This window comes from Ovis canadensis, chromosome 6, assembly GCF_042477335.2.
Source record: "Ovis canadensis isolate MfBH-ARS-UI-01 breed Bighorn chromosome 6, ARS-UI_OviCan_v2, whole genome shotgun sequence".
NCBI classification, from domain to species: Eukaryota; Metazoa; Chordata; class Mammalia; order Artiodactyla; family Bovidae; genus Ovis; species Ovis canadensis.
The window spans coordinates 88,286,969-88,314,865 of NC_091250.1; the positions used below are offsets into that span (position 1 = coordinate 88,286,969).

The following is a 27,897-nucleotide window of genomic DNA, read 5'->3' on the forward strand; positions in this document are numbered from 1 at the left end:
TTGCCTTATGCTCTGATGTGCTATGCCTAGCTATCTGCTAGAAATGGGGGGAATTGTAAAAATCATATCCTGCTTAGTTTTCTATCTTAAGTTAGATCACATTAGATCACAAGAACAATTAAAAAGATTTGATCTTAACATCTTTGAACTTGGGATTCTTAAGGTCTCTGAATAGTTGTTATAGTTGTTGGCTGCTATTTCAGCTCTTCTCTCCCCACCTAGCAAAAGCTCTGACTGTTTTTGTGCAGTACATAAAAATGTCAAATATTGAGACTGGTGGGCAGGACTGACCTTTATTAATGGTCGTCATAATTTTCACCATTAGTTTCTTAATAGAGTACATATATCCTCAATAGTATAGGTCATCAATGCTAGAGTAAATACTTGTTTAAAACTATTTTAACTGTGTTCTAAAAAGTAACTTACACAAACCTACCTGGTTTGCCATCTTTGGATGTTTATACTTTGTGGGCTTATAGTTAAAAAGAGGAAGAAAAACTGTGTCCAAATAACTCACTAGTTTATATCATAAAGCCACACTTAAAATTGCTTTGCTTTAATGCCTTCTGAAATGTAAACAATGCAGCCAAATAAAAGACAAACATAAGCTCTTGTGTGAAGCTTTATTCATTTATCCACGTGTGAAATACATGTTTTGCCTGATTTTATTCTAGGTCCTAGGAAAGTAACAGAGACGAGGCCTTCAAGCTCACAAAATTTACATTTTATTTGGGATAACCATAAAAGATAAAGCAGATAGGTTCGAGGAAGTATAACTGCACATGAAGAATAACCAAGGTGAGAGGACAGTGATTGGGTAGGAATGTTTTTGAGGCAAGCAGGGCAGGATGTAAAGAGCAAGCCATGCAAAGATACGGGGAAGTAGTTTCCTAGACTAAGGGAACAGAAAGTAAAATATCTTTGCCTTTTTGAGGACCTGCAAACATGCTAATACTGCTGGAGCCCTGTGAGCAAGGGAAGGGTTAAGAGTGGAAGGAAATGTTGATGGAAACAAAAACTAGATCTCAGGGTCTGTGGGCTACCCTAAAGTGTGACAGGAAAAACTATCGGTAGATTTGAGCAGGAGCTGACATAATGTATTCAACAGGTTTCAAAGCATTCTCTGCTGTTGTGTGGACTAGAGATTGGTTAAGAAGTTAACTGTATCCAGTTATCCAGTTGAGAAGATGTGACTTTCAACAAGTTAAATTTTGTGCCTCTATTTCCTCATGTGTAAAGTGGGACTAATACTACCTATCTCAAGTGACTGTGAATTAAATGAATCAATATATGTAAAGTACGTCCTAGCACATGAATGCATCATATAGAAATTCCATTTGGCTGACTGTAGAGGATAAAATAACTGGAACTGGTTCCATGAAAATTACCTTGAATTTGATATCCCTTCAGCTGATTTAATCTCTTGAAAATAGGAAAATAAGCACAGAGCATGATGAGACTTAAATAAAACATGACATGCCATCGAACATTCACAATTTCTCCCTGCCATCTTCTGCCCAGCAGTCCTCAGAAAGCCAATGAAAACTTACTTTCAGTGGAGCTTTTTGCATTTAACTTCTCATAACTTCAAACAGTTGAGGAAGAGTTGTTAACCTAGCATGGTGGTACAGTAAAGATAGCAGTGGCCATGAGCTGGACATAGTTTCTGTTCACAGGGAACTCAGATCAGGGGAGAAATAAGCAAAAACTCATTCAGATAAAAAGTTGAGTACCAACTATATGCCAGGATGTGGGCTAGATACTAGGGATGCTACAGTAAACAAGGCAAATATAGTCCATCTGGAGAGAGGTCTTAAACAATGAGCAGTGCTCAGAAATAGAGAACTCTATTAGAGCCTGTAATGAGGAACCTTGGATAGTCTGCAAAGACAAAAGAGGTAACTTTTAACCTAGGACCGGATAAGATGAACAGAAATACCGAAGGATGAAAAAGAATGAGCTAGATTGCTGGCAAAGAAAGGGCAGGGGAGTGGCAGGAACTGGTAGAATCAGGGCAAGAAATGACTGCAGACTAGGCGTTCAATAAAATGTTCAGTCATTCTCATCAAGAGTACCCAACAAGGACTTCCCTGGTGATCCAGTGACAAAGACTCGATGCTCCCAATGCAGGGGCCTGGGTTTGATCCTGGTCACGGAACTAGATCCCATACACCCGCAACGGAAACACCGGACACCCCCACTCCTACCCCGCCACAACTAAGACCTGCCAAGGTCTTACATGAATAAACAATTTTTTGTGTGTATATGAATAAACAAATGTTTAAAAAATAACAAATATTAAAATATTCAATAGTATTCTGTCCTGACATTCAGTACTGTTGCCTGGAAAATCCATGGATGGAGGAGCCTGGTAGGCTGCAGTCCATGGGGTCACTAAGAGTCGGGCATGATTGAGCGACTTCACTTTCACTTCTCACTCTCATGCGTTGGAAAAGGAAATGGCAACCCACTCCAGCGTTCTTGCCTGGAGAATTAGAGGGACGGGGGAGCCTGGTGGGCTGCCGTCTATGGGGTCGCACAGAGTCGGACACGACTGAAGCGACTTAGCAGCAATAGCAGCAGCCTGACATTCAAACACATCTTTAAGTCTTACAAAAACTTCACCCCGCCCCGATGTCTACTTGAGTGCTTACTATGCCAGGAGGCATGAAGTATCGTTTATCTCTGAAACAATGATATATTATCCCTATTTTTACAGCCGGGAAAACTGGGACTCTAATAATACGGTCACAAGCCAAATATCTAGCGAGTCACAAAGCCAGGAACTGAACCTGGGTATTCTCACCTCAAAACAACTTTTCTTACTGCTAACTGCTCTCGAAATGCAAAACAAAAGATAGACAAAGGGTTTTCACCAAACTGTTTTGCACTTGATTCTTTTCTTCCGTGCGTCTCCTCATATTCGCTTCTCTGCGTGAACTTGACCCAGAACTAACCCGTTTTCCTAATCACCTTTCAAGATCCCCTTCAAATACCAATACCTCTATGAAGTATGCCCGAGCAGCAAGAAGCCGTATGTCTCTTTCTCCCCTTCTCTCCTACTCTTTCAAATGGCTCCCTACAGTTTGTAGTTGGTATTTTATCATGCCATAGACCTTTCTTTCATTTCATCTTCCACAGACTTCGTCTTGCTCCACCTTTAGGACACTTCTCCGCCCCCAGCGGTCGCCCCGGAAACGCACGCTACTTTTAGCTGAATCTGTTCGGTGAATCCTTTTCAACCTCCTCCTGGGGTCCGACGCCTCATTCCCCCAGACCCGCTTCATATAAGGTGTACCAACTCTATCTCCGCAAATTTCTAGCTACTAGAACTAAGACCGCTGTCTTTAACGCTGACTCCGGGATGGGGACGCTTCGGACGCCGAAACGCTTAGCAACCACCGGCTTCCGTCTTCTCTTGCCACCTCCGAGATCCTCTTCCGGGGCAGAGGTCGGCTCCCCTCTCCTCCAAGATGGCGAGCGGCGGCAGTGGGGGGGTTTCGGTGCCTGCGCTTTGGAGTGAAGTGAACCGTTATGGCCAGAACGGTGACTTCACGCGCGCTCTCAAAACCGTCAACAAGAGTAAGTGTCCGCATAGCGCCGGGCGGGTGGGAGGATGCAGCCCCCTTGCGACGCGCGCGACCGTCTCCGAGCAGATGCGGGGAGAGGAGACCCCAGCCGCCCGCTAGGGCCGGAACGTCCAGCCGGCGGGGGTCGCCGTCCATTTGTTCAACCCGGCCAGCTCTGGGTCCTGGGTGGCTTAGAGCCACGTGTACTTCCCTCTTTAGCTCCCCCCAGCGAGAAGCGAGGGAGGGATTTAAAGAGACCGCAGCTCCCAGCGTCTTCTGTAAACTGTTTTTATTTTACTCCGTTGATTTCACGCCTTATTTCGCAAATACTCCACGTTGCCTTCTTTTCGCTTTTCTTGTAGTGGAGTGATCAAGACAGTATTGCTAAGGGAGCTTTTTCTTTTGGGCCGCAGCGCGGGGGAGGAACCTGCCTGGGACACGTAATTTGAAAGCTAGTGCTGACGAAGTGGAAGCTGTACAGACTCATGGTAGAGGAAAGGGCTGGATCTGGATGTTAGGCCTGTCATTCCCACAGATAGAATCCCTCCAGCGTCCTGGACAAGAAAATGTGTGTGTGAAAGCACTAACACTTGAAATAATGTTGCAAAAAAGAAAGGTGTATTGTTTTTTGTCCAGTAACTGCTCGTTTTTCGAGTAAACTATCTTCGATGTGACGTTCAATTCATTATATTCTTTTATCATTTACTACCTAACTGTAATATAGCCATGCTTTTTAATGCTCTCTGTCGTGCTAAATTATTTACTGAAGATATTGCCTGTATTTGTTTGGTTTGGAAATGTAATTACCTGGACAGGGTTTGACTGTTCAAAGCAGTAATAACACACAAGATGTTTCTGTAACATAGAAGTATGGATTTTCAATAACCTATTGCTGAGTTAATGTGAAAAGAAGTGATTATGCCCACAATGCACTTTTTGTGATTTCACACATTGAGTAAAATAGCTACTAATGAGCATTGTTTGATTCTTAAACTTGTTTTGAATTAACTTTGGCCTTTGGCTAGGCCTGCAACCAATATTAATCAGCACTGTAGTATTTTGCAGGCATTCTTTAATCAGCAAGGACTGTCAGTTTGTTCTCCAGTATATATTTTCTTAATTGATAGAAAATACTCTGATTCTTAGACTGGGAGTTGAATTCCTATAGTTGCCCAAAAGCACGAGGAATGATCCTAGTCATTTTGACACTGAACAGCTGTTTAGCATTGACACTTGGCCAACTGAATTCTTCCTTGTATTTCTGGTTTAGTTATATTAGTCGAAAAGGGAAATTTTGAATGATGCTTGGAAATATTGCCAACAAAATAAATTGTATATTTTACAGTATACAAACTCTTTATACAGAGTATTCTCATGTAATTTTCTTAATAACCTTGTAAAATAGGTAGTGCTTTCATATACATTTTGCAACCAGAAGGTTGACATTTGGCAGTCAAATGACTTGCCCAATACCTCAAGGCAGTTAGTGACAAACTTATAATCAAACCTGTCATTTGCTGCTAAGTTCTATGTGAACTTTTTTCTTTCCCTGTGAAGTAATGAAATGTGTCGGATATACCATGCATCCCAAGATGACAAAGCAATAGAAAATAGCTTCATTCTTTATTTCACTGTACTTTTTTTTTACATGCATCTTGAGAAGCTATCTCACTGGAAAGGCTAACTAGCTCTTCTTATTGTCACTTCTTAACTTAAAGATCAGCCGTTTTAAAAATATTTTGACCATTCATTTCTGCTGCAGTAAAATTGTTGTAGCTTCCTTAGGTGGAAATGTGCAAAGCGAATGGATCTAAAAATTGCTTCCCTAAAATTGCTCTCTAGTACTGCAGATCAACAAAGATGATGTTACTGCCCTGCACTGTAAAGTGGTATGCCTTATCCAGAATGGAAGTTTCAAGGAAGCCTTGAATGTCATCAACACTCACACCAAAGTGTTTGCCAAGTAAGTGATTTAATTAGTTGCTTGTGCACATTTACCACAGCTATAACCATTTCCATGTTTTCCCCCCATTATTCAGTGATTTTTTTTACCTTTTTCCTTCCTTTCCTCTTTTTTCCTCTTGCTTCCCAGTGGTGTTTCTGAAACTGGAAGGAGCAGTAGTAACCTCTGTTCTGTCATGCCTTAAGGAGCCTTTTCTTTACACCTATCTTCCCTTTGAAGGGAAGGGAAGAAGAAGGGATACTCTGGAGGAGCATGGGCCATACATAAGAGTCACGAGAATTCTTGAAGGATGTAGGGAGAGCAATTCAGCAGAAGTTTAATTTGAAAAAAGGGGTGGGGGACAGAGGAGGGCAGAACATGTAGGGTAGGGATGTGTAAGTCAAGGTCTCTAGGATGGTTTGGCAGTCTTAGCCTGACCTCTGTGCCTGTCTCCTTTGAGAACTGTTTAGGTGAGTATGATATTAGGCCAAGATCTTTCAGAGTTCTTTAGCAGTCTTTAGAATATATAGTCATTTTTAATTTATTACTGTTTATTATTATTTGGGGGTTGCGCTGGATCTTTGTTGCTGTGCAAGCTTTCTCTAGTTGCAGCCAACAGTGACTGCTCTGTTGCAGTGTGTGGGCTTTTCCTTGTGGTGCCTTCTCTTTTTGCAGAGCACAGGTTGTAGGCACACAGACTTCAGTAGTTGCAGCGTGCAGGCTCCAGGATGTGTGGGCTTTAGTAGTTGCAGCGCATGTGGGATCTCAGTTACAGGACTCGAGATCGATGAAACCTGTGTCCTCCTGCATTGGCAGGTGGATTCTTATGCACTGTACCTACCACCAGGGAAGTCCAGCAGTTTTTTATTGTTATTTCATTTTTCATTTCATGAAATGTGAACCTAAATTCTGAATTGTTACTGTAATTTCATTTTCGTTAGTTATGCCTAAGCCCCAAATGAAATGTGTATTGAAATGCAGGTTGTATCATATTTATTCTTTAATGTCTATAAGGTACACAATAGTGTATTGTATACTTCCTTCTGTATAAGGATATAAGAATTTCTATGTGTATTTTTTTGTATTTGCAAAGACAAACACTTGATGCAGAAGCAATAAATAAAAATAATCACTTGTAGGAGGTGAGGGGAGCATAGTAGATTTGAATAACAGTGGAAGTAAAACCTTTCAGTGCATACCTTTTTGTTTTTTTACTGGGGCCAACTGCATGTATTATAGATTAAAAAAAATTTTTAGACTTTATTAAAAATAAAAGGGTTATCAAAGGAAGCCCCAATAAAAGGTATCCTGTTTTCCTCCAATAAACATGTTTATACTAAAATTCAGTGTTTTGATTTTGGGTGATTTTGTGGGGGGGGGGGGAGTTTTCAAATAGTATTTTGTTAAGTCTAGGATATTGCCATCTGCTTGATAGTGGTTTTTTCCTCATATATTATGGTTGAAACTTCAAAATGAGTTTCATGTGTGACATTCATGTAGATGAATTCTTAAGTCTATGTGCATAAGTAGTGTTCTGTGTAGTTGTGTGTTTACCAGTTGTTTAGTTACAAGTGCTGTGCTCTTTTAAGATTTCTAGTTACTTTTTCTTTGCTAATTATTCTTTAACAAGTTAAAACAGCATTTTATGGCTTATTATTTGATTAATAGATTTAAGAAACTTGTATAACAACACATTTAAAACAATGTTGAGATTGTCTTTATATCTAAAACAGTTTTTAGCTAATTCAGAATTTTATTCTTGTATATTTGTTTCAAAAGGCCAGTAATTCTAGTAAGAATATCCATGAAAACAAGAGAGCCTCGGGAAATGAATGTAGTATTTTCTATCACTTTTAAGCTGTCTGATTTTAGACAAGTCACTAGCATTTGTCATCTTATTAATGATTAAATAACTTAATATGTATCAAGTGTGCTTAGAGCAGTATCTGGCTTATAGTGGGTGCTCTGCTAGCTAATAATCACATATTGGTTTTTGCTTTTTCAGTAACTCTCTTTCCTTTGAGAAGGCATACTGTGAGTATAGGCTGAACAGAATTGAGAATGCCTTGAAGACAATAGAAAGTGCCAACCAGCAGACAGACAAACTAAAGGAGCTTTATGGACAAGTGGTAATTACTGCTTTAAAATCCCTGTTTGACAGTCATCCTAAGTGAATGAGATTCTGCCTAGAGCAGGGAGTGGGGATGAGGAACCCCAGCCCATCCTGATGCTCCATTAAACTTGCCACCAAACCAGTTCAACATATTCCCTCTTCTTGATCTTCGTATGAGCAACTGCATGTATAGTGTTCTATGAACAAATGACTTCCTCGGGGTAGTTGGGAAATTAAGAACTATCCTATGAAATCTGAACTTTGTAGTTGGAAAGATGAAGGCCAGTAAGTTTATATACTATAGTTTTGAAGTAGTCTTTATAGTTTTTAACTGGTATTTTATTCTAAGTGTAAAATGAAGAAAATCATGATGAATAAGAATTTGGATGAATTCAGATGGTTCATGAAATCTCTGGAAATACCTTATTTTCAAAGAGTTTTGAGACATACAAATAAGCCTATTAAGGTTATTTATGATAACAAAACAAATGTTTTACTAGAACTAGCAAAACCCTCTTAAAATATTTTAAATTGTCAGTTTAGGGCAAATAATGTTGTATTGAATTATATATTGTCCCTAAAAGGTGGTGTTAGTTTAACAAAGAAAAATTTGGGCACATTTATGGATTATAGGTCCATAAAACACATTTCATGTAAGCTGGGTTAGTTTAGGGTGAATGCCTGCATTTTGGTATTGATAAAGGGTACCTGTCTTTGCATACATGGTAGGCTAATTGACCCAGAGTGGCAGTTCTCACTGCCCTCTGAGAACAACTTGAATGGAATAAGCAAGAATTATGTTGTGTACACTTGATACTACCCAATACAATAGTTGGTTTCTGGGAAGGAGTAATGAAGATGAAGTATAATGAACCCCTAGAAATAGTAAGCCCTTGTGTTAATATCTAATGTTGTTCCTGTTTACTAGGGCTTAGTAATCTTCTGGGAAATTTTTTTTTATTGTTGAGTCACACTTAGGTAGCAAGGTTGATTTCTACAGAATGATTTTCTTTTACAACCCACTTGGACATTTACCTAACCTCAAGATGGGAGTTGATACAATGGCTTTTCTCACTGAATCATGCCTGCAAATATGCAGTATAGTAGAGATTCATTGCAGGTAACTTTTGGGAAGTATTAGTAGCATGCAGAACTAATTGAAAAATTGTAAAGGAAAAACAGTTAATTTCCCACATTATGTTGAATTAGGTTTCTTATATAACAGTTCCAAAAAGGGTTTATATGGGGTTAGGGATATAACACAATACTTCTCTGATTTTTGATCTGCTATTTATCTCTTCAGTTATACCGGTTAGAACGCTATGATGAATGCCTGGCTGTATATAGAGATCTTGTCCGAAACTCCCAAGATGATTATGATGAGGAGAGAAAAACAAATCTTTCAGCAGTTGTTGCAGCTCAAAGCAACTGGGAAAAAGTGGTTCCAGTGAGTATTTCTGTATGTGCATACAGCCATGAAACGTTGCTCCTGTCTGGTGTTTGACTGGTGTTTTGCTCTGTGGCAGGAGAACTTGGGTCTCCAAGAAGGCACGCATGAGCTATGCTACAATACTGCGTGTGCTCTTATAGGACAAGGCCAGCTGAGCCAGGCGATGAGAATTCTGCAAAAAGCTGAAGGTTGGACACTTGTTAAAATTATATGTAAACGTAACATGCATATAACTTTGCAAAGTATTTCCAAAACCTACATTTGGTTTCTGGGACATTTTTAAGTGGAAATTATTGATGCAGTGGAAATTTCTCAGAATCCATCTAGCCTTCACTTGGTATTCTGTGTCTCTCTCTTGGTTTCTTATCCTTAAACCAGTCTACTTGTCCATACTCAACCATGCCAAAACCTAAGTTTGGTTAGTAGGTTTTTGAACAAGTTGCTGTGAATTTTAAATGCAAGTTAACAGAGTTAATAAACATTTGGTAAATGTTATAATTATTATTGGTATTAAGTACACAAGTACAGTGTGTGCCTGTATGTGTGCCTGAGTATACACTATATTTGTGCATTGATAACACTATTCAAGCACATTTTCATTCCACTTAGTATGTTTCCATATACAGTACCTATATACTTGAAAGCTGTTACTAGAAAAAGAAAATAATTTATTAGAGAACTTAATGACTGGTCTCAACTCCTGAAATATTTCAACTTGCTTCTGCATACATATTCCTTGGAAGCTATGAAAGTGATGTTGTAGAACTGCAGTGAATGATAGGAAGGAAAAAAAGATGAAATAGGCTCTGGTTTATTAATACTGATGGTTAAAACAAGGGCCAAGGTTAGAGCACCATGAGGTGAAAACTGTGTGTAAGAATTATGATTTCTGGATCATACCTAGCATTGAAGTGGTATGGAGGACACCCTCATACATAGTTTGAGGTTTGAATATAAAAGTAGTAGAGGCTTTGCAGTGGGCAGTTTGAGGCAGTGTAGCAGATTTTGAAATTTGCATACCCTTTGATCTAAGAATTTCATTTCTAGAAATTTAAGGAAAAACTGGATACATTCATATATATATATGTATGAATGTTCATAAGAACAAAAATTAAGAAACATGCGTTTCTGTCCTATTAGAGGACTAGGTAGTTTATTATAACCATAGAATAGATTACCATGTGGTCATTAACAGTATTCATGTTAAAAATAATAATGTAGATGTATCTGTTTGTAAAGATGTCCATAGTATATTAATGGGGGAAGGGAGGTTTCAAAATAATAGAATATCCCACTTTCGTTTAAAAATGCAACTGTGCATTTACATTAAAAATGATAACTGAAATGCTAAAGAGTAGTTACTTCTGGGCGGCAGGAGTATTGTCTTTATACTTTTCTATAACTGATTTTTTGCAGTCAACGTTTGTTGCATTTATAGATTTTTAATTCCCTTAAAAAATTTTTAACAGGGATTACAAGTAAAAGAAAATGCCAAAGAGCAAGAATAATCAAGGATTGATATTTATGTAATGTGTTTGATGCTAATGATAAATCTCAAGTTTGCTTGTTATCAAAATTATCTTAAATCTTCTGCCTAAGAATTTTGTTTTTGCTCATTGGAACATGAAAGAAATGAGAGTTACCCAGCAATGTTAATTTTAAAAACATTTTTTCCTATAGATCTCTGCCGCCGTTCATTTTCAGAAGACTCTGTAAGTATTCCACTGTGGTTAAGCCCAGATATTATACTGTAGCTAATATAAATTTGTAGTAGACTTCTTTGTAGTATTTATTCTTTTTGAAATGATGCTGATTCATTAAATAGGAATCACAGAAACCCTCTGGAATCTTATTTGATGGAATAAGATCAACAAAACCCTTAATTTGAGGGAATCTCTTAGGGTGAGAAATTATAATACAAAAATTTTATATGCCTTATGCATTTCATTTTAAAGTCATATAAATATAAATTAATTCTTAGGTTTTAAAGAAGAAATGATCAGTGAATAATATTCCTGAACTTGTTACCATGTTCTTCCAGAATCTTTCTTTTTGCCATTCTCATTTAAGCTTCCCTGTTTTGATGGCAATTCCTAAATTTAACAAAACTGACTCTATAGGAAAATTCCTGAAAATTATATATTTTCTTTCTGTTTATATAGTCTTTTTTATATGTGGATCAATTTGGAGAATATATGGGGAAAAAAATTTTTTTTTTTGCTTAGGATGGGACTGAAGAAGACCCCCAGGCAGAACTGGCCATCATTCATGGGCAGATGGCCTATATTCTGCAGCTTCAGGGTCGTACAGAGGAGGCTTTGCAACTTTACAACCAGATAATAAAATTAAAGTAAGTGAGTTATAAAAATGTGTCTTTTATAGGGGATAAGGTTTCTTTTTAACGGTCTCTTCCTTTTTGACTGTTACTTTTTGTTCACAGACCAACAGATGTGGCATTGCTAGCTGTGATTGCAAATAACATCATTACAATTAACAAGGTATGGACTATCCATGGTTTCCCTACACTTATATCTTAACACTAGAAGCATATTACCCCAGCCTTGTTCTAGGATAGGCTTTTCCATGACAAAGTCCAGTTGCAGCAAAATCACAGTGAGTGAGTGAAAGTTGCTCAGTCATGTCCTACTCTTTGTGACCCCATGGACTGTACAGTCCATGGAATTCTCCAGGCCAGGATACTGGAGTGGGTAGCCTTTCCCTTGTCCACGGGATCTTCCCAATGCAGGGATCGAACCCAGGTCTCCCGCATTGCAGGTGGATTTTTTACCAGCTGAGCCACAAGGGAAGCCCAGGAATACTGGAGTGGGTAGCCTATCCCTTCTCCAGTGGATCTTCCCGACCCAGGAATCGAACTGGGATCTCCTGCATTGCAGGTGGATTCTTTACCAACTGAGCTATCTGGGAAGCCCAAAAATCACAGTGGAGAGTGTTATTTAACTCTCATAATGATTCTGCAAGGTATGTTCAAATAATAGAACTATTTTGTAGCTATATACACTGGACTTTAAAATCCTACCCTTTTCCCATTATTTATTAGAATTATCATATTCTATATGATTATATTATTATTAATATAGCTATAATATTTCCCATTATTAACATTATATGTTGAATATTTGTTAGAGAAGTAAATTGCTTAGACTTTGATTTCTTCATCTAATAAGTCTGAATGCAAGTTTTCTCTTTATAGTTTTTGTCTTTCCAGTGGTTTTTGTTTTGAGGGAGAAGAGCCATGGGCAGGTTTTCTCTCTTTCTCCATCGCCCTCCTCAATCCAAGCCCTGAGTAAAATATTACAAGCATGTATATAAACAATCCTAATGAGTCCTGTGTGAGTCAGATTAAACACCTTTTGGAACATTGTTTTAATGAGAAGATATTTCAAGTTCAGATTTGAAATTCAAGTCAATAGAGAATTAGAAAAGTAACAGTTGGTTTCTTTTCATAGGCTGTGTGATTTTCCAAGCACCAGCTTATTTCATCCTCACTGTTACCTTTTTAGGTGACAGTACTTGTCTCCAATTTATAGAAGTATAATCTGAGGCTAAAAGGAGTTAAATGATTTGTATAAGATCACAGCCAATAACAGGTAGAACTTGGAGTCAGATTCTAGTCTCTGACTCCAAAGTGCTCTCCTTCTAGCCATGTATGGTATCTCTCACCTCATTTGGCAAAGATTCAGAGGGTTCACATATGTAGGATAGTGGCATTGAAAGGTAATAATTACAGGGTGTTGCAGGCCATTGTCATGGTGTAGGTTTCCAGAAATTGATGCTGGCATTTGATTCTTAGCAGCAAGATCTACCTGCTTACGTTCATGAACAATTTGAAATGCTGCTGCTGCTAAGTCGCTTCAGTCATGTCCGACTCTGTGCAACCCCATAGACGGCAGCTCAACAGGCTCCTCTGTCCCTGGGATTCTCCAGGCAAGAATACTGGAGCAGGTTGCGATTTCCTTCTCCAATGCATGAAAGTGAAAAGTGAAAGGGAAGTCGGTCAGTCGAGCCCGACTCTTAGCAACCCCATGGACTGCAGCCTACCAGGCCCCTCCGTCCATGGAATGCTAGTGAGGACAAATTGTTTTTAACTGATATATAAATAGTGAGGAGGAGTGTGTGTGAAGTACTAAATATCTCAATCCATTAGATTAGTGCAAAAGTAATTACGGTTTCAGACCCTGAATTTTAAATCCTTGTAACTAGGCTCAAACACATCTTTATTAATAGGAACCATTACAGTCAACACATTTTTGCCATCGAGAAATAAGTTTGTTTATTCCTATAGCATAAAAATTCATGCTTTGGGATTTGATGAATTCTTGGAAAGCTTTCTGCATCCTGCTTGCTGGTTATGGAAGTGTTTTCCTGCAAAAAGTAGTCGAGATTGTTGAAGAAGTGGTAGTCAGCTGGCAAGAGGTCAGATGAATATGATGGATGAGGCAAAACTTTGTAGCCCAGTTCGTTCAACTTTTGAAGCATTGGTTATACAATGTGTGGTCAGGCATTAACACGGAGAATTGAGCCCTTCCTGTTGACCAATGCCGCCTGCAGGCGTTGCAGATTTCTGTGCATCTCATCAATTTGCTGAGCATACTTCTCAGATGTAATGGTTTCACCTGGATTCAGAGAGCTGTAGTGGATCAGACCAGAAGCAAACCACCAAACAGTGACTATGACCCTTTTTTGGGTGTAAGTTTGACTTTGGGAAGTGCTTGGTGCTTCTTGGTCCAACCACTGAGCTGGTCATTGCTGGCTGGTGTATAAAATCCACTTTTCGTTATATGTCACAATCCAATCGAGAAATAGTTCGTTGTTGTGTAGAATAAGAAAATAACACTTAAAAGCAACAATTTTTTTGACTTTCAGTCAGCTCATGAGGCCCCCACTTATTGAGCTTTTCCACCTTTCCAATTTGCTTCAAATGTCAAATAACCATAGAATGGTGGGCACTGAGTTCTTGGGCAACTTCTCATGCAGTTGTAAGTGAATCAGCTTCAATGATCCTCCCAGTTGGTCGTTGTCAACTTCCAATGGCTGGCCACTGTGCTCCTCATCTTCAAGGCTCTCGTCTCCTTTGCAAAACTTCTTGAACCACCACTGCACTGGATGTTTATTAGCGGTTCCTGGGCCAAATGTGTTGTTGCTGTAGTGAGTTGTCTCTGTTGCTTTATGACTCAGTTTGAACTTGAATAAGAAAATTGCTCAAATTTGCTTTTTGTCTACCATCATTTCCATAGTCTAAAGTACATATGAAATAAACAGCAAGTAATAATTCATTAGCAAAAACTATAAAGCAAGAAATGTGCATTAAAATGATATATAACATAACTGCATTTATTTAAGAATGTATTCAGTATCAAATAGCAAAGTTCAATAATATGAAACCAAAATTACTTTTGCACCAACCTAATAAATATATACTGAATTTTTCTTCACTCAACATTCCTGAATTTTTCTTTAGTGTATTGCTGAATCCATTCAGTTCAGTTCAGTTGCTCAGTCATGTCTGACTCTTTGTGACCCCATGAATCGCAGCACACCAGGCCTCCCTGTCCATCACCAACTCCTGGAGTCATGTCCCAAACCCATGTCCATTGAGTTGGTGATGCCATCCAGCCATCTCATCCTCTGTCGTCCCCTTCTCCTGCCCCCAGTCCCTCCCAGCATCAGGGTCTTTTCAAATGAGTCAACTCTTTGCATCAGGTGCCAAAGTATTGGAGTTTCAGCTTCAACATCAGTCCTTCCGATGAACACCCAGGACTGATCTCCTTTAGGATGGACTGCTTGGATCTCCTTGCAGTCCAAGGGACTCTCAAGAGTCTTCTCCAACGCCACAGTTCAAAAGCATCAATTCTTCGGCACTGAGCTTTCTTTATGGTCCAACTCTCACATCCATACATGACCACTGGAAAAACCATAGCTTTGACTAGATGGACCTTTGTTGACAGAGTAATGTCTCTGCTTTTTAATATGCTGAATCCATTAGGTAATGCAAAATAAATATGAAACATGGTCTTAATCATTATGTAAAATTAAAAATCTCATTCTAGTGTTCAAAAAATTGTGCACATTTAAATATCTAGTCAGATACTTCATAACTGCGGTTTTTGGTGAGGAAAAAAAGATCTCTGAGTTGGCTAATTTGAGCAGAGCCTTGCAGGAGGGATAGGATTTGAAGGTTAAGCATTTCCCATGCCTAAGCATATGCAAATGACTTCTGAGGGGACAGTGAGAGTAAAAGATAGATACACGCTAGCTAGTTTCAAAAAGGTTTCGATTTATTGATGATCAAGGTGTGGGAGTCCTCAGAAAATGTAAAATTTTATTAAGTGCCATGATGGCAAAGTTTAAGAGAAATCTGACAGTGGCATGCATGGTGAATTTAAGTATTAAAATAGTGAGATAAGAGTACCAACTAGAAATAGTTTCTTAAAGATTTATATGTTTCTTACTGTATGTTTAAAATAATTTCACATTGGATTGAAGCTTCACCCTCAGAAAGTAAAATTTATTTTAGATTTCTTCTTTGCCTCCTTTTAGTCTTTAGTAGAAAACCTGGTTTTAAAAGCACAGTGATAACACATATTTGCAAATATTTAACAACGCTAGAATGCTATGCTCGTAGACACTCAGAGATCTGATTGGCCTTCTCAGGGTGCAGCATGACTTAGTCCCTTCCGTTCTTCAGTTCAGTTCAGTCCCTCAGTCATGTCCGACTCTTTGCGACCCCATGAATCGCAGCACACCAGGCCTCCCTGTCCATCACCATCTCTTGGAGTTTACTCAGACTCAACGTCCATCAAGTCGGTGATGCCATCCAGCCATCTCATCCTCTGTCGTCCCCTTCTCCTCCTGCCCCCAATCCCTCCCAGCATCAGTCTGTTTCAGTGAGTCAGCTCTTCGCATGAGGTGCCCAAAGTACTGGAGTTTCAGCATCATTCCTTCCAAAGAACACCCAGGGCTGATCTCGTTCAGAATGGACTGGTTGGATCTCCTTGCAGTCCAAGGAACTCTCAAGAGTCTTCTCCAACACCACAGTTCAAAAGCATCAGTTCTTTGGCACTCAGCCTTCTTCACAGTCCAACTCTTGCATCCATCCATTCCATTTGTTTATGTATGACAGTATGTCAGAGAGGAGTAAATTACGTTACTCATCGGTCATCTAAATTCTTGAGATAGTTTGTAGAAATTACAAATTTAGGTATCTTTGTAGTCCTGATTTTCACTGTAAGATTTGTGCAGTCCCTCTGTACTTTTAATCAAAATGCTAAAAACAGGCCATTATTAGTGGAAAAATAAAATCAAGAACTCAAGCCAAATTTATATGCATCATAGTAGCATAGGCACCCCAACCAAGTATATTATCTTCCAAGCTCTCTTGTTGTCTTAACGTAAAATAATGCCTTGGAGTGTTGAAAGAGTTGAAGTCTAAGATTGTTGTTAATGATGAGTGATCTTTTCTTTGTCAGGACCAAAATGTCTTTGACTCCAAGAAGAAGGTGAAGTTAACCAATGCAGAAGGAGTGGAGTTTAAGCTTTCTAAGAAACAACTGCAAGCTATAGAATTTAACAAAGCTTTACTTGCTATGTACACAAATCAGGTAGGTAACAGAGCTCTAGTCCCCCTGACTAAACCTTTTGGAGTATGGTACATGATCCATAATGGTTATATCAGTCCAGTCTGTATTTTCATTTTTTGTCTTTAATTCATGCATACTTCAGAATGTCATGTATCAAATTTTGACTGTTAAATAAGTAATTTGCCCAATTCTTTGTACAGGTGTGCAGTTGGTGGCTTCTAAGAAGAAGACACTGTTCACAGCTGTAAATGAGATAATTTTCTCATTACCTTATTTCTAATTTCTCTAAATTAAGGAAAAAATCAAAGGTCATGAGCATAGATTTAAGAGCCATCTTTCATTATAGTTTGTGCATAATCACCTCAAGCTATAAATGAGGTCGATTCTAACTCTCATGTGTGTAAATTCTAATTAAGTTATGATTTTGTACTCTTCTAGAGCAGGAGTTTTCAGTGGGCTGAGAGGCAGTAACGTTTTCGTTATTTAGAGCTGAGTCATATTGTTCTTAAATACTTCAGCAAGAAATACCTGTACATTTTGTTGCTTTGAAGCAAAGGGTGACACTTGATATGTGTGTGTGTTTAAACAATATTCTGGAATTAAAGCATCCAAATGAATATTTAGGACTTATTCTTCCTAAATGCTTTTGGAACCTATAGTTTATATTCAGTAAATGGAAATCTTTTTTTTTATAAGAAAAAATTGAGGCTACTATAAACCACCTCTCTTGACCTAAGTGGTTCTTCACCTACAATTTTGTTTGAACTGATTTCCTTCCACCTCCCCTATGCTTTTCCCTTTGGTCATTCACTTAATGTTTGATTTAATTAACCAGCTTATGGGTGGGGTGGGGTGTGAAATATTGTCTTTTAGGCAGAACAGTGTCGCAAAATATCTGCCAGTTTGCAGTCGCAAAGTCCTGAGCGTCTCCTTCCTGTGTTGATCCAAGCTGCCCAGCTCTGCCGTGAAAAGCAGCACACGAAAGCAATAGAGCTGCTTCAGGTAAAAGAATTTTGAGTTTTTCATGAGCTGTCAGACGGCTGCAGCCTTGCTTCATTTTCATTATGTTATAATAATGTAAGCCTTATAAATTTCATGGGAAAATGAATAAGTATTGATAATAAACCACTAGATACATGCCAGAGTGTCACTTCAATTAATTCTTGGGCTGCAGCTTTCTTTATATAAGTTATTTGAAGATCAATTTAACAGTAGTTAATGATTTGTTAATGGAGAAGGAAATGGTAACCCACTCCAGTATTCTTGCCTGGAGAATCCCATGGACAAAGGAGCCTGGTGGGCTACAGTCCATGGGGTCACAAAGAGTCAGACACAACTGAGCGACTAACACATATACACACACACAATGGTTTGTTTTAGATTTAAAATACCAATAATGTATTCTCTAATTAAAGTCCTGATCCAAAACATCAGTTACAGAAATACTGACTTGATTTTTAATTAACCAGAGTGAAGTGATAAATCACATTGAATTCCCTGAGAGCAGACCACATTGGAAAATTGGATAGTGTAAAATTAGGACCATCTTCAGGGGAAATGTTCCTGAACAGGGATAAGGAGTTAAGAGTCATAATTTTTTTTTTTTTTAGTATCTTAGAAAAAAAATCTGCATAGTAATCTTAATTATTATTTTTCTGCTGGTGACTTCTTAGAAACTTGATGTTATTGCACTTACTTAATAATTTTGAAGTCAAGAGCATAATTTTGAAGCCAAGTGGGTATCAAATAAAATTTTTTCAAATTTAAACATTTGTTCTGAAACAAGAGATTTAATATTTTAAAGCTAGATTTAAAATTTAATAAGGCTGAAATAAGCAGTTAGAATATGTACACTTAGTTGTGTAAATTAAATGTGATTTCCCCCCCTCCCCCAACTATTTAGGACTATTCAGATCAGCATCCAGAAAACGCTGCTGAAATTAAGCTGACCATGGCACAGCTGAAAATTTCCCAAGGTAGTCATGATTATTTCATCATGATCAAAATAATCATGTTAACGGAAATATATGGTTGGAATGATTCTGAAGTATTTGTAGACTATGTGATTTTTAAAATTTTTGCATCATAGTGAAGCATAATCCTGTTCCATATATGAAGCTAGATTGTATGAGCTCCAACAGATGTAGTAGTGAGTTTAGTAGGCCTTTTCTTGGGTTAATTCCTAAACTGTTAGAATGTTTCTCAAACTATGCCTTGAAAGTCTGTAGAAGCAAAGAATTCATCTGTTCTATACTTAAATTTCCTGGATATGGATGTCTGGTATAGAAATGCTTATGTCTATCATGTGGTAGTGTTTGCATGAAATAAGTGTGACTTTGCATCCTAGTTTTCAAAATTTCTTATTTAGTCCTTTATTCTTCTTTTATACTTCATAACCCATATCTTTGGTAGAAAAGAGGCCAAGAAGTTTAATGAGAACTTAATGTTTTTGAATCTTAAAAGAAAACTAGTAGTTTTTTTGTTTATGGTTTTGAACCAGTGTGGAGTGAGTGTCTAGAGCTGTGTTGTCTCTATTTGGTAGCCACTGTCCATGTTTAAGTTTAAATTAAAATTAGACAATGTTTAAAATTCAATTCCTCAGTTGTGTTGACCACATTGCATAAGTTTTGTACCTACATGTGGCTGGTTGGACTGCACAGATGGAGGATGTTTCCATCATCACAGAAAATTCTGGCAGACTGCTGTCAGACAGCTCTGGTGTCGGCCATAAACCAGGAGGTGTATTCTCAAGGGGCGGGGGGGGGATGATTGGTTTGGTGGGAGCAGAGGATTGAAAAAATCTTTTGGATATTATGATGGCTAAAATGAAAATTTTATGGGTAGAAGGGAGGGGAGTTGGCAGTTAGGGAAAAAAATGTCTAAAAAGTCTTCTTATTGAGACCAGCTTCCCTTTTCTCAAATTTCTTATGTTAATCTTTTGTTTCCTTTTCCTTTTCCCACTTCTTGTTTTTCTTTTTCTTGCTTTCCCCTTTAATCTTCTTTTCTCACCCAGTTTTCAGTTTATTTTTGTAAAGATAATTTATCGTACTAATTACTGAGAGTGAATGTGTCATGGTTTTTTTTGTGGAAAGTGTAACTTACTGAGGTTTGCAATGAATAGAAAACTAGCGTTTCAACATTGTAGGACTACTGTCCAGCACGCTTACACCTACAGTAGCAGTTTCAAGGCCTTTAAGGAGGGATTCCTACCTTTAAGTTACCCTCTGCAAAGAGAGAAATGGAATTCAACAGGCTGAGAGTTGGGAGACTTTTCAGATAGCAGTTCTGTCATTAACTTTGTGGGCACAAGCAAAGTATGTTGTTTCATTAGGATTTAATTTCCTTTGTTGGCAAACTGAGTAAATATTGATAGACTACATTATTTCTGAGGCCCCAAAGCTTGAGTATTTAGAGATGTTCTAAAATAAGACTCTTAAATTTTCTGTTTTCTTTTTTTCTCCATGAGATGCTTTCTTCAATGTGATGCTGATTTTGTTTTTGTTCTCTTAAGGTAATATTTCCAAAGCATGTTTGATATTGAGAAGCATAGAGGAGTTAAAGCATAAACCAGGCATGGTGAGTTTATAACTAAAATAGTTTAAGACTGAAAAAGTAATGGCATTAATATAAGTTCACGGTGTATCTGATATTTCTTTGTTTTCACTTTAGTTTCTGCCTTTTTTATATATATTCATAATATAGAAGTAGTATTTCAAATAATAGCTTTCTGGTGTAAATTTAATTTCATTTTATGCTCTGCTTTGCATTGACCTATTATTAAATCAAATGTGTCAGGAACTATTTAGGCCTTGTATTACCACTGAAAGCCAGCCTTAAATAATCTAAGACCATATATAGGAATTTCTTAGCCTATTATTTTATCATATCTTCACTTTTGATTTCTTTTGAGTTAAAACGATTTGGTAATAGTGACCAACAAATTTAGGTTTTAGTTCTCTGAGTATTCAAGCATCACAGGTTTAGATCACTAGTATAGCTGTGAATACATCTGTCTCAAAGTAAAGATTAATTCTGTAGTGGTGGTATGTGCATTTATTGTACAGGGACTGTTTCATTCTACAGCACAGCTTGTTTACAGATAGCACTCAGTAAATGTATAATAGTATTATAGTAGTGTTTTCTCTTGAAGAATCTTACTTTAAGACTGGACTGTGATTACTTTATGTTAGAATCAAATATAATATGTGGCTGAAAATAATCTTTAATATCTGCAGGATATTTTGTTTCTGTTATCTTTTTTTCTAATTAGTCTAGCCAGAGGTTTATTGATTTTATTGGTTTTTCCCAATGATACAGCTTTTTGTTTCTGCTTCCTTTTTGTCCTCATCTCCTATTGCTGCTTCCCCTTCACTCCACTCCAGCTTCACAAGCCTCCTTGCTGTCCCCCCGGCACACTAGGCAAGCTTTCACTGGTTTTATACGGCTTATCATGGGAGTTTAACCATGCTAGTGTGTTTATTTCCATGATCGTGTCTTGAATGTCTTGGCAATGTCTTATACTATATAAACTAATTTTCTAAGTGCTTATCAACTTCTGTATTTACCTTGTTGTGGACTGGTAACAAACCATTTGTCAACTAGTCTTAGAGGAAGTATTTTTTTTAATAGGTAACCACCTTTGTATTTGGAAAGCCACATTGTTCTTGATGTTTCTAGTTACGTGCTAGCAATTTTTACAATGGATTAGGTACTAGCAGAGAGCCTACCAACCTTTATTTGCCCTTTCTTTAATGTTAACTCGTTTTCAAAAAGTTTATTCTGAGAGAGACAGAGGAATTCTGTTCACTCACTTATACCTTTGACTGGGTAGGTGTCTGCATTAGTGACGATGTACAGCCATGAGGAAGATATTGACAGTGCCATTGAAGTCTTTACACAAGCCATCCAGTGGTATCAGAACCATCAGGTAAATAAATGGAGTAAAATGTTACGAGGGTACATTTTTGCATAAGAATAAAAAGCTGTAGTAATGATTTCATACTTAAGGCAAATTGAAACATTTCAACTCACTGTTTAAAAAGTGGAATGCTATTAGACTATCATTCAGTTTTTAAGTATACCAGGTCCAAATAAAGTTATTAGAAGTAAGAAATGGCTGCAAAATAATTTTTTTTTTTTAAGCACAGTTATATTTTGTGAAGCGCCTTCCTGAGTGTATGTATGTGTGTTTGTGTCTGTAATCTCAAGAAATAAGAATAGTAATTGTACATGACTACATATAAGAGAGTTTATCTTTAGTGGCTGTCTAGAGTAGAGCCACTAAAGTAGAGCCCATGGGTGGTAGTAATGGATAGAACAGCAGTACATGAATGATTGTGTGTCTCTAATAGGAACATCTTTGTTTTTTCCAGTATGGGTCTCTGCATAGCAATATCTAATACACACAGGTGTACATACATACGGGTGACATGAATACTGTTAGCAGTGAAGAGAGATCAGTGTTCTAGGAAGTATTATGTTAAATTAATGTTTGAGAACTATAGTGAAAAACTTTTAAGATTTGATTATGCAGTAATACTTCTAGTTGTAGACAGTTTAGATGGAGATGGATTGTATCCCAGATTCTTAAATTGGTCTTCACTTGTACTCATTTATCTGTCCCACTGTGTGTGTGTGTGTGTGTGTGTGTGTTATTTTGTGCATTCAATAAAACTTAAGATGAGAAATCTAATGGATAGGTCCATTTTAAAGCTCTAGTGAATAAAAACTTCATTGCCTTGCTAGATATGTAGTTTAAACTTTTTCTTCTTTCTTTATTGAACCTATAGCCCAAATCTCCTGCTCATTTGTCCTTGATAAGGGAAGCTGCAAACTTCAAACTCAAATATGGGCGGAAGAAGGAGGCAATTAGTGACCTAGAACAGCTATGGAAGTAAGCTTTGAAGGGTGGAAGTGTAGAAATCCAAGTTTTATTGCTCTTATTTGACATGTGGGAGTTACTTTGCTTGTTTATATTACTTTCTCCAGTTTTATAGACTGTTTAGTGACTTTTTCTTATTTCTTCTTTTAGACAAAATCCGAAAGATATTCATACCCTGGCGCAGCTTATTTCTGCTTACTCACTTGTAGATCCTGAGAAGGCAAAAGCGTATCCTTTTGATTGTTCCAGACCTCTCTCAAGTAGTGCACTAGATCTCTTCCCTTACCTGTTTTGACCAGGGTCTTTTTGTTATAAATTTCAACAAATAAAACCCCTCCTCTAACTAGTAAAAGCAAAAATGAGAATTTATTAATCACTGTGACCTAAAAATACAGTAATATTCAAATGGGATACAGTTTGATTCATAAGCAAAAATGCAGTCAGCAAGATGCAGCTTATATATCTCCAGGTTCAAGTAGAGTAGGAAAAAAATAAGAAAAAGCATATTTTATTCGGTGGTTATATATGATTCTGAGGTAGCATTCTGATTAATGCTCTTAGGTCACTTGCCCATCTCAGTTACTGATGTAAGAGAGGATTTAGTGCCCTGATTGGCTGAGTTTGGACCCTGTGTGTTACTCCAGTATGGGTGATCCCAAAACCAACGTGGGGATGGTGGATACTAACCAGCCACAAGTCTAAACTTTGCAGTGAGCAGATCTGTTTTATAAGCGTGATAACTGTTTTGGAATAGAGTTTTTATTAAGCCACCACTTTGAAGTACATTACCAAGTTAAGGAATAAATGATTATGACTCCTTTCTCAAGTTCTCCTTTCACAATATAGTATCTATAATTGACCTTATGATCTGCTGACTTGTTATTCTATAGAAGACTTAATATTTTTTTGATGAAGGGAACCCAAAAAAAGACTGTTTTCCTACTGGCATAGATACATTGGCAAAATATAAATGTATATATAGGTATTGTCTTCCTGAACAAACTCTTGTTCTGTCGTAGTCTTAGTAAACACTTGCCCTCATCGGATAGTATGTCTCTAAAAGTAGATGTTGAGGCTCTTGAAAATTCTCCTGGTGCTACATACGTTCGGAAGAAGGGTGGAAAAGTTACTGGAGACAGTCAACCAAACGAGCAAGGGTAATGTGTTTTATTATAATACTCACTAATGCCAACTTTAAGTTGTATAAGGGATAAATAAATGCAATCTTATAAAAATTCCATGTGAATAAAGTTAAAGTCCCTTTAGTTTCTTTTCTCCTTTGCTGTGCCCAGCTTTTTGTCCTTGTTACCCATCCCCCTTCCCCACCCAGCATTTACCTCTAGTACTAATTTAGTATGTATACATCCAGATCTTTTTCTTTGTGTTTACACATGAAAGTGATCTTGGAATACTTTTCTTAGATTGGATTCTTTTCTGTTTTTTTTATAGAAACTGGATTATATTGTATTTAACTGTTTTTGAACTTTCTTTAATAAGTCTTAGAGATTTTTCCATATTATCAATGTAGACATATTTTATTCTTTGTGTGCATAGTACTGGGGCTTCCCTGGTGGCTCAGATGGTAAAGAATTTGCTTGCAGTGCAGGAGAACCAGGTTCAGTCCTTGGGTTGAGATGATCCCCTGAAGAAGGGGATGGCTACACACTCCAGTATTCTTGCCTGGAGAATTCCATGGACAGAGCCTGGCGGGTCACAAAGAGTCAGACATGACTGAGCGACTAACACATGCATAGTGTTCCATAGGCTAGATGTGCCCGACTTAACATTTATTTACCTGTGGGTTATTGATGTACATTTAGTATATTATTTAGAATTTGAAGCCAAAGTTCAGATGAGGTTTATTTTGCTGATTTGGAGGAAACATTAGCCAGCTTCAGTAACTTATAAGAAGTCAAATTCTGATTTTTTACTTGTTCCCATACATTGTCATCTCAAAAATAGCAGAGGCCTACTAAACAAAATGTTCCCTTAAGATTCTGTTTTTGACTCAGGATAAATAGAGAATGAAAGAGATACACCATTTTCCCGATTTTGTGACTTTCATAAATTTTCAGTATTTTCTCTTTTGAATGACTTAAACTATAATTTTTCATAACTTAAAAAAACATGTATCAGCAACAGTATATGAGTGACCTCATCGTGAGCCCTGTACTTGTTCCTTTTTAACTTAAAAGTTAAGTAAGGAATTGGCGTCTCAGTGATAATATTGTTTCAGATTTCGTTGAATCATTGTCCCAATTTCAAGCCTTATCAAGAACTCCAAAATAATAAATTCAAACCATATCTTGGGGAATTTGCATATAATGCCTTTTAAAATATTTTCAGGGGGTTTTTTGTTTGTTTTTTCTTTTTCAAAACAGGGCTGGGTAATTAGTAAGAACATACAGTTCTTTTCTAATCCTTTAATCTTCTTTGTATTTTCCCTTAGACAGTTACTAAGATGTTCATTGACTCAGTTTCAGCACAGTATTTTCATTAGGCATTATTAATGCTTTTTTTTTTTACTTTATGTTGACTTTTTGATAAAAAGGATTAATTTCTTTTGAAGTTATATTGTGTTGCTGACAGAAAATAAATCATTGTCCTTGCCCTCAAAAGAACTTCAGTCTAGAAGAAAGAAATAAGCAGCAATTGAAAATAAAGGTTGCATGTGCTATCATTGTGCAGGCTAGAGCAGTACACCAGAGGAAATAGTCAGTCCTTCCTGGGAACAATGGGAGTTTAAGAAAGGCTTCCTGGAGGAGGTGACTGTGTTGACTCTAGAGGAAGATGAGGATGAGATAGGCAAAATGTGAGCAATAGCAGAGAAGTAAGACATGCAGAGACTCTGGGAAATCGCAGATGCGGTTGTGGAGTGTAATTTGTAGAGAGACAAATCCCTATCTGCCCTTTTCCCACCCAAGGCCACAGCTGATGTTAACTTACCTTGCATATCCTCCCAGAAATATTCTTTGCCTGTATGATACTTGTGCATATTCTCCTGGCAAAGATTTTAGATTACATATTTACTAGTTTTGCCAAATATAAACTGATGTACCACAGAACTGTAGATATTTGTGCTCGTACAAATTTCTTTTTGCATAGATTTAATATGTGCTAGTGTAAATTGTATTTCTTCTGTGAAAACAGTTGTCATCCATTTTCTAAAGCACCTTCCAAAAACTATAGTATTTGACACTTGATTAAATTTAACCTGAATAAATATCCAAACTGTTTCATTAGCTTTGGTGTGGTGACACCACATCTTAAACTTCTTCATGATAAAGTACCTAGCTCAGTCTTTTGCACATGCTTAATGCTCTGTAATTATTTTATCACAGTGATAATGATTTTTCTTCTCTTTGTAGACAGGGAGATTTGAAAAAAAAGAAGAAAAAAAAGAAGGGTAAGGCTTTTTTTTTAATCTTTAGATTTCTTTCTATAAAATAAAAGCTTAAGGTTAGCCTTCCATAGAAATCTTCAGAGATAAACTTGGCCTCTCATATCTTTGAAATTGAGTTTTGATTTGACTGTGGCTAACATTTATTTTAAATTTCTAACTTTTAAAGAGTCCAGTTCTAAAGTTTGCCTGAATTCAAATTGTTGCTCTAGTGACATTGCTCTTTTGCTGTGACTGTGAACAGGCTCTTAACATACCTTCCTGAGTTTTTCATCTGTAAGATGAAATATAATACTGCATATAAAAAGCTCTTAGAACAGTGCCTGACACACAGTAAGCTCTTACACGGTAGAATGCCTTTGGCTACAAGTACCGTAGAAGTCCATCGAACTGGTGTAAGACAATTCACTGTTTATGAAACCGACAGTGTAGAGGAAGGTTAGCATTGAGGTAGGTTTATCCAGTAGTCACTACCTTTCTGTTCTCCTCTACTGTACATAAAACTGAATCCCGTTAAGAGTAATCAGATGTTTATTGGAAATAGGGCCACATTCTTGTTATCCAGAAGGACAAAGGGAGCCTCCCTGAATTTGGCAAGTCTTTCCCGTTAACCTGACTGGGGCAACATAGGTCCATGTCCAGCCCTGGTACTGCCAATTAAATTGCTTTGTACAAGGACTGTACCAATACCAGTATACACCTTCTGCCAGTTTTGTTTGTTTCCCACAGTCTCATCAACACTGGATATTCTTCTTCTTAGAATATTTTACCCTTTAAAATTTTTTCTCTTTTTTTTTTGGCTGTACTGCACAGCTTATGGGATCTCACTCAGTTCCCTGAACATGACCCGGGCTGTGGCTGTGAAAGCCAAGAGTCCTAACCACACCAGAGAACTCCTGTGTCCTTTTTATTTTTAATCAGTGAGGTCAAGCATCTTTTCACATGGTTAATGACTTATTTCTCCAGGCTTACTCTAATTACAGCTATGCCCATTTTCTATATATGATTTACCTACTGATTATCAAAAACTAATTCTGTATTAAGACTGTTAATTCAGTTACATAGTATTCAAATGTTTTCTTGTTTTGTTTCTTTTGAAAAGTATCTTTTACTAAATGAGAATTAAAATTTTTTATACGGATACACCTATGAAATATTATTAGGGCTTCTGAATTTTGTGTTATGGTTAGAAATAAGGCCTCTTCTGCTACTAGATTATATAAATAAAACTTTTCTCAGATAAATCTATTTCAGTTTTAATGTTTAGTCCTAAATTTGGATACAGTGTTTAAACAAACTGTCTTGAAAACATTATGCACAAATCTCTCATTTCTTTATCAATTAATTGTTACACAGGAAAACTGCCTAAGAATTACGACCCAAAAGTGACCCCAGATCCAGAAAGATGGTTACCAATGCGTGAACGTTCCTACTACCGAGGAAGAAAGAAGGGTAAAAAGAAGGATCAGATTGGAAAAGGGACCCAGGGAGCAACTGCAGGAGCTTCCTCTGAACTGTAAGTCACTGTTCCCCAGTTGAGCATAGGTTACTTCTTTCTGAGATCGACTTAAGGTCATTAGTAATAAATTTTCAAAATATATTTTCAGTATGAGAGTTATAGTCTTTAATAAATGTTTTGTAATATGGTTATGTAAAGGAAAGAAAATGGGTTGTTTCTGGTTTGGTTGTATTGTAAATACTAGAATTGTAGGATTGTATTGCAAATATTGGGATTATATTACCTTCAAAAAGAAACTAAATACACTGAGTAATTCAACTTACTAAATATCTAGATAAATAATTTGACTAGAAAGCAGAATTTAAAATGTTACTAAATGAGTTTATTTCTACATAGGATTATAGATCATTAAAAGGTGTTTTTTTTTTTCCTAATCTTTCTAAAATTTGACATGTACCATCTATTACATTTTAAAATTAAAAAGC

At 37.2% G+C, this 27,897-nt stretch overlaps 1 protein-coding gene across 1 annotated transcript in view; it reads left to right on the forward strand.

The window, feature by feature from the left end:
- Positions 1–715: 715 nt before the first annotated feature.
- SRP72 (signal recognition particle 72) overlaps positions 716–27,897 on the forward strand; it is a 29,328-nt gene continuing 2,146 nt past the window's right edge. The window contains exons 1-18 of the mRNA XM_069594177.1: positions 716–3,582; positions 5,412–5,532; positions 7,517–7,640; positions 8,928–9,071; positions 9,151–9,262; positions 10,755–10,786; positions 11,300–11,424; positions 11,515–11,572; positions 16,562–16,693; positions 17,546–17,674; positions 18,576–18,648; positions 20,184–20,248; positions 21,504–21,599; positions 22,462–22,565; positions 22,704–22,781; positions 23,573–23,710; positions 25,922–25,959; positions 27,310–27,469. Of these exons, the coding sequence (XP_069450278.1) occupies positions 3,474–3,582; positions 5,412–5,532; positions 7,517–7,640; positions 8,928–9,071; positions 9,151–9,262; positions 10,755–10,786; positions 11,300–11,424; positions 11,515–11,572; positions 16,562–16,693; positions 17,546–17,674; positions 18,576–18,648; positions 20,184–20,248; positions 21,504–21,599; positions 22,462–22,565; positions 22,704–22,781; positions 23,573–23,710; positions 25,922–25,959; positions 27,310–27,469 (1,838 nt within the window). The 5' untranslated portion in view covers positions 716–3,473. The remainder of the gene's footprint in view (positions 3,583–5,411; positions 5,533–7,516; positions 7,641–8,927; positions 9,072–9,150; positions 9,263–10,754; positions 10,787–11,299; positions 11,425–11,514; positions 11,573–16,561; positions 16,694–17,545; positions 17,675–18,575; positions 18,649–20,183; positions 20,249–21,503; positions 21,600–22,461; positions 22,566–22,703; positions 22,782–23,572; positions 23,711–25,921; positions 25,960–27,309; positions 27,470–27,897) is intronic.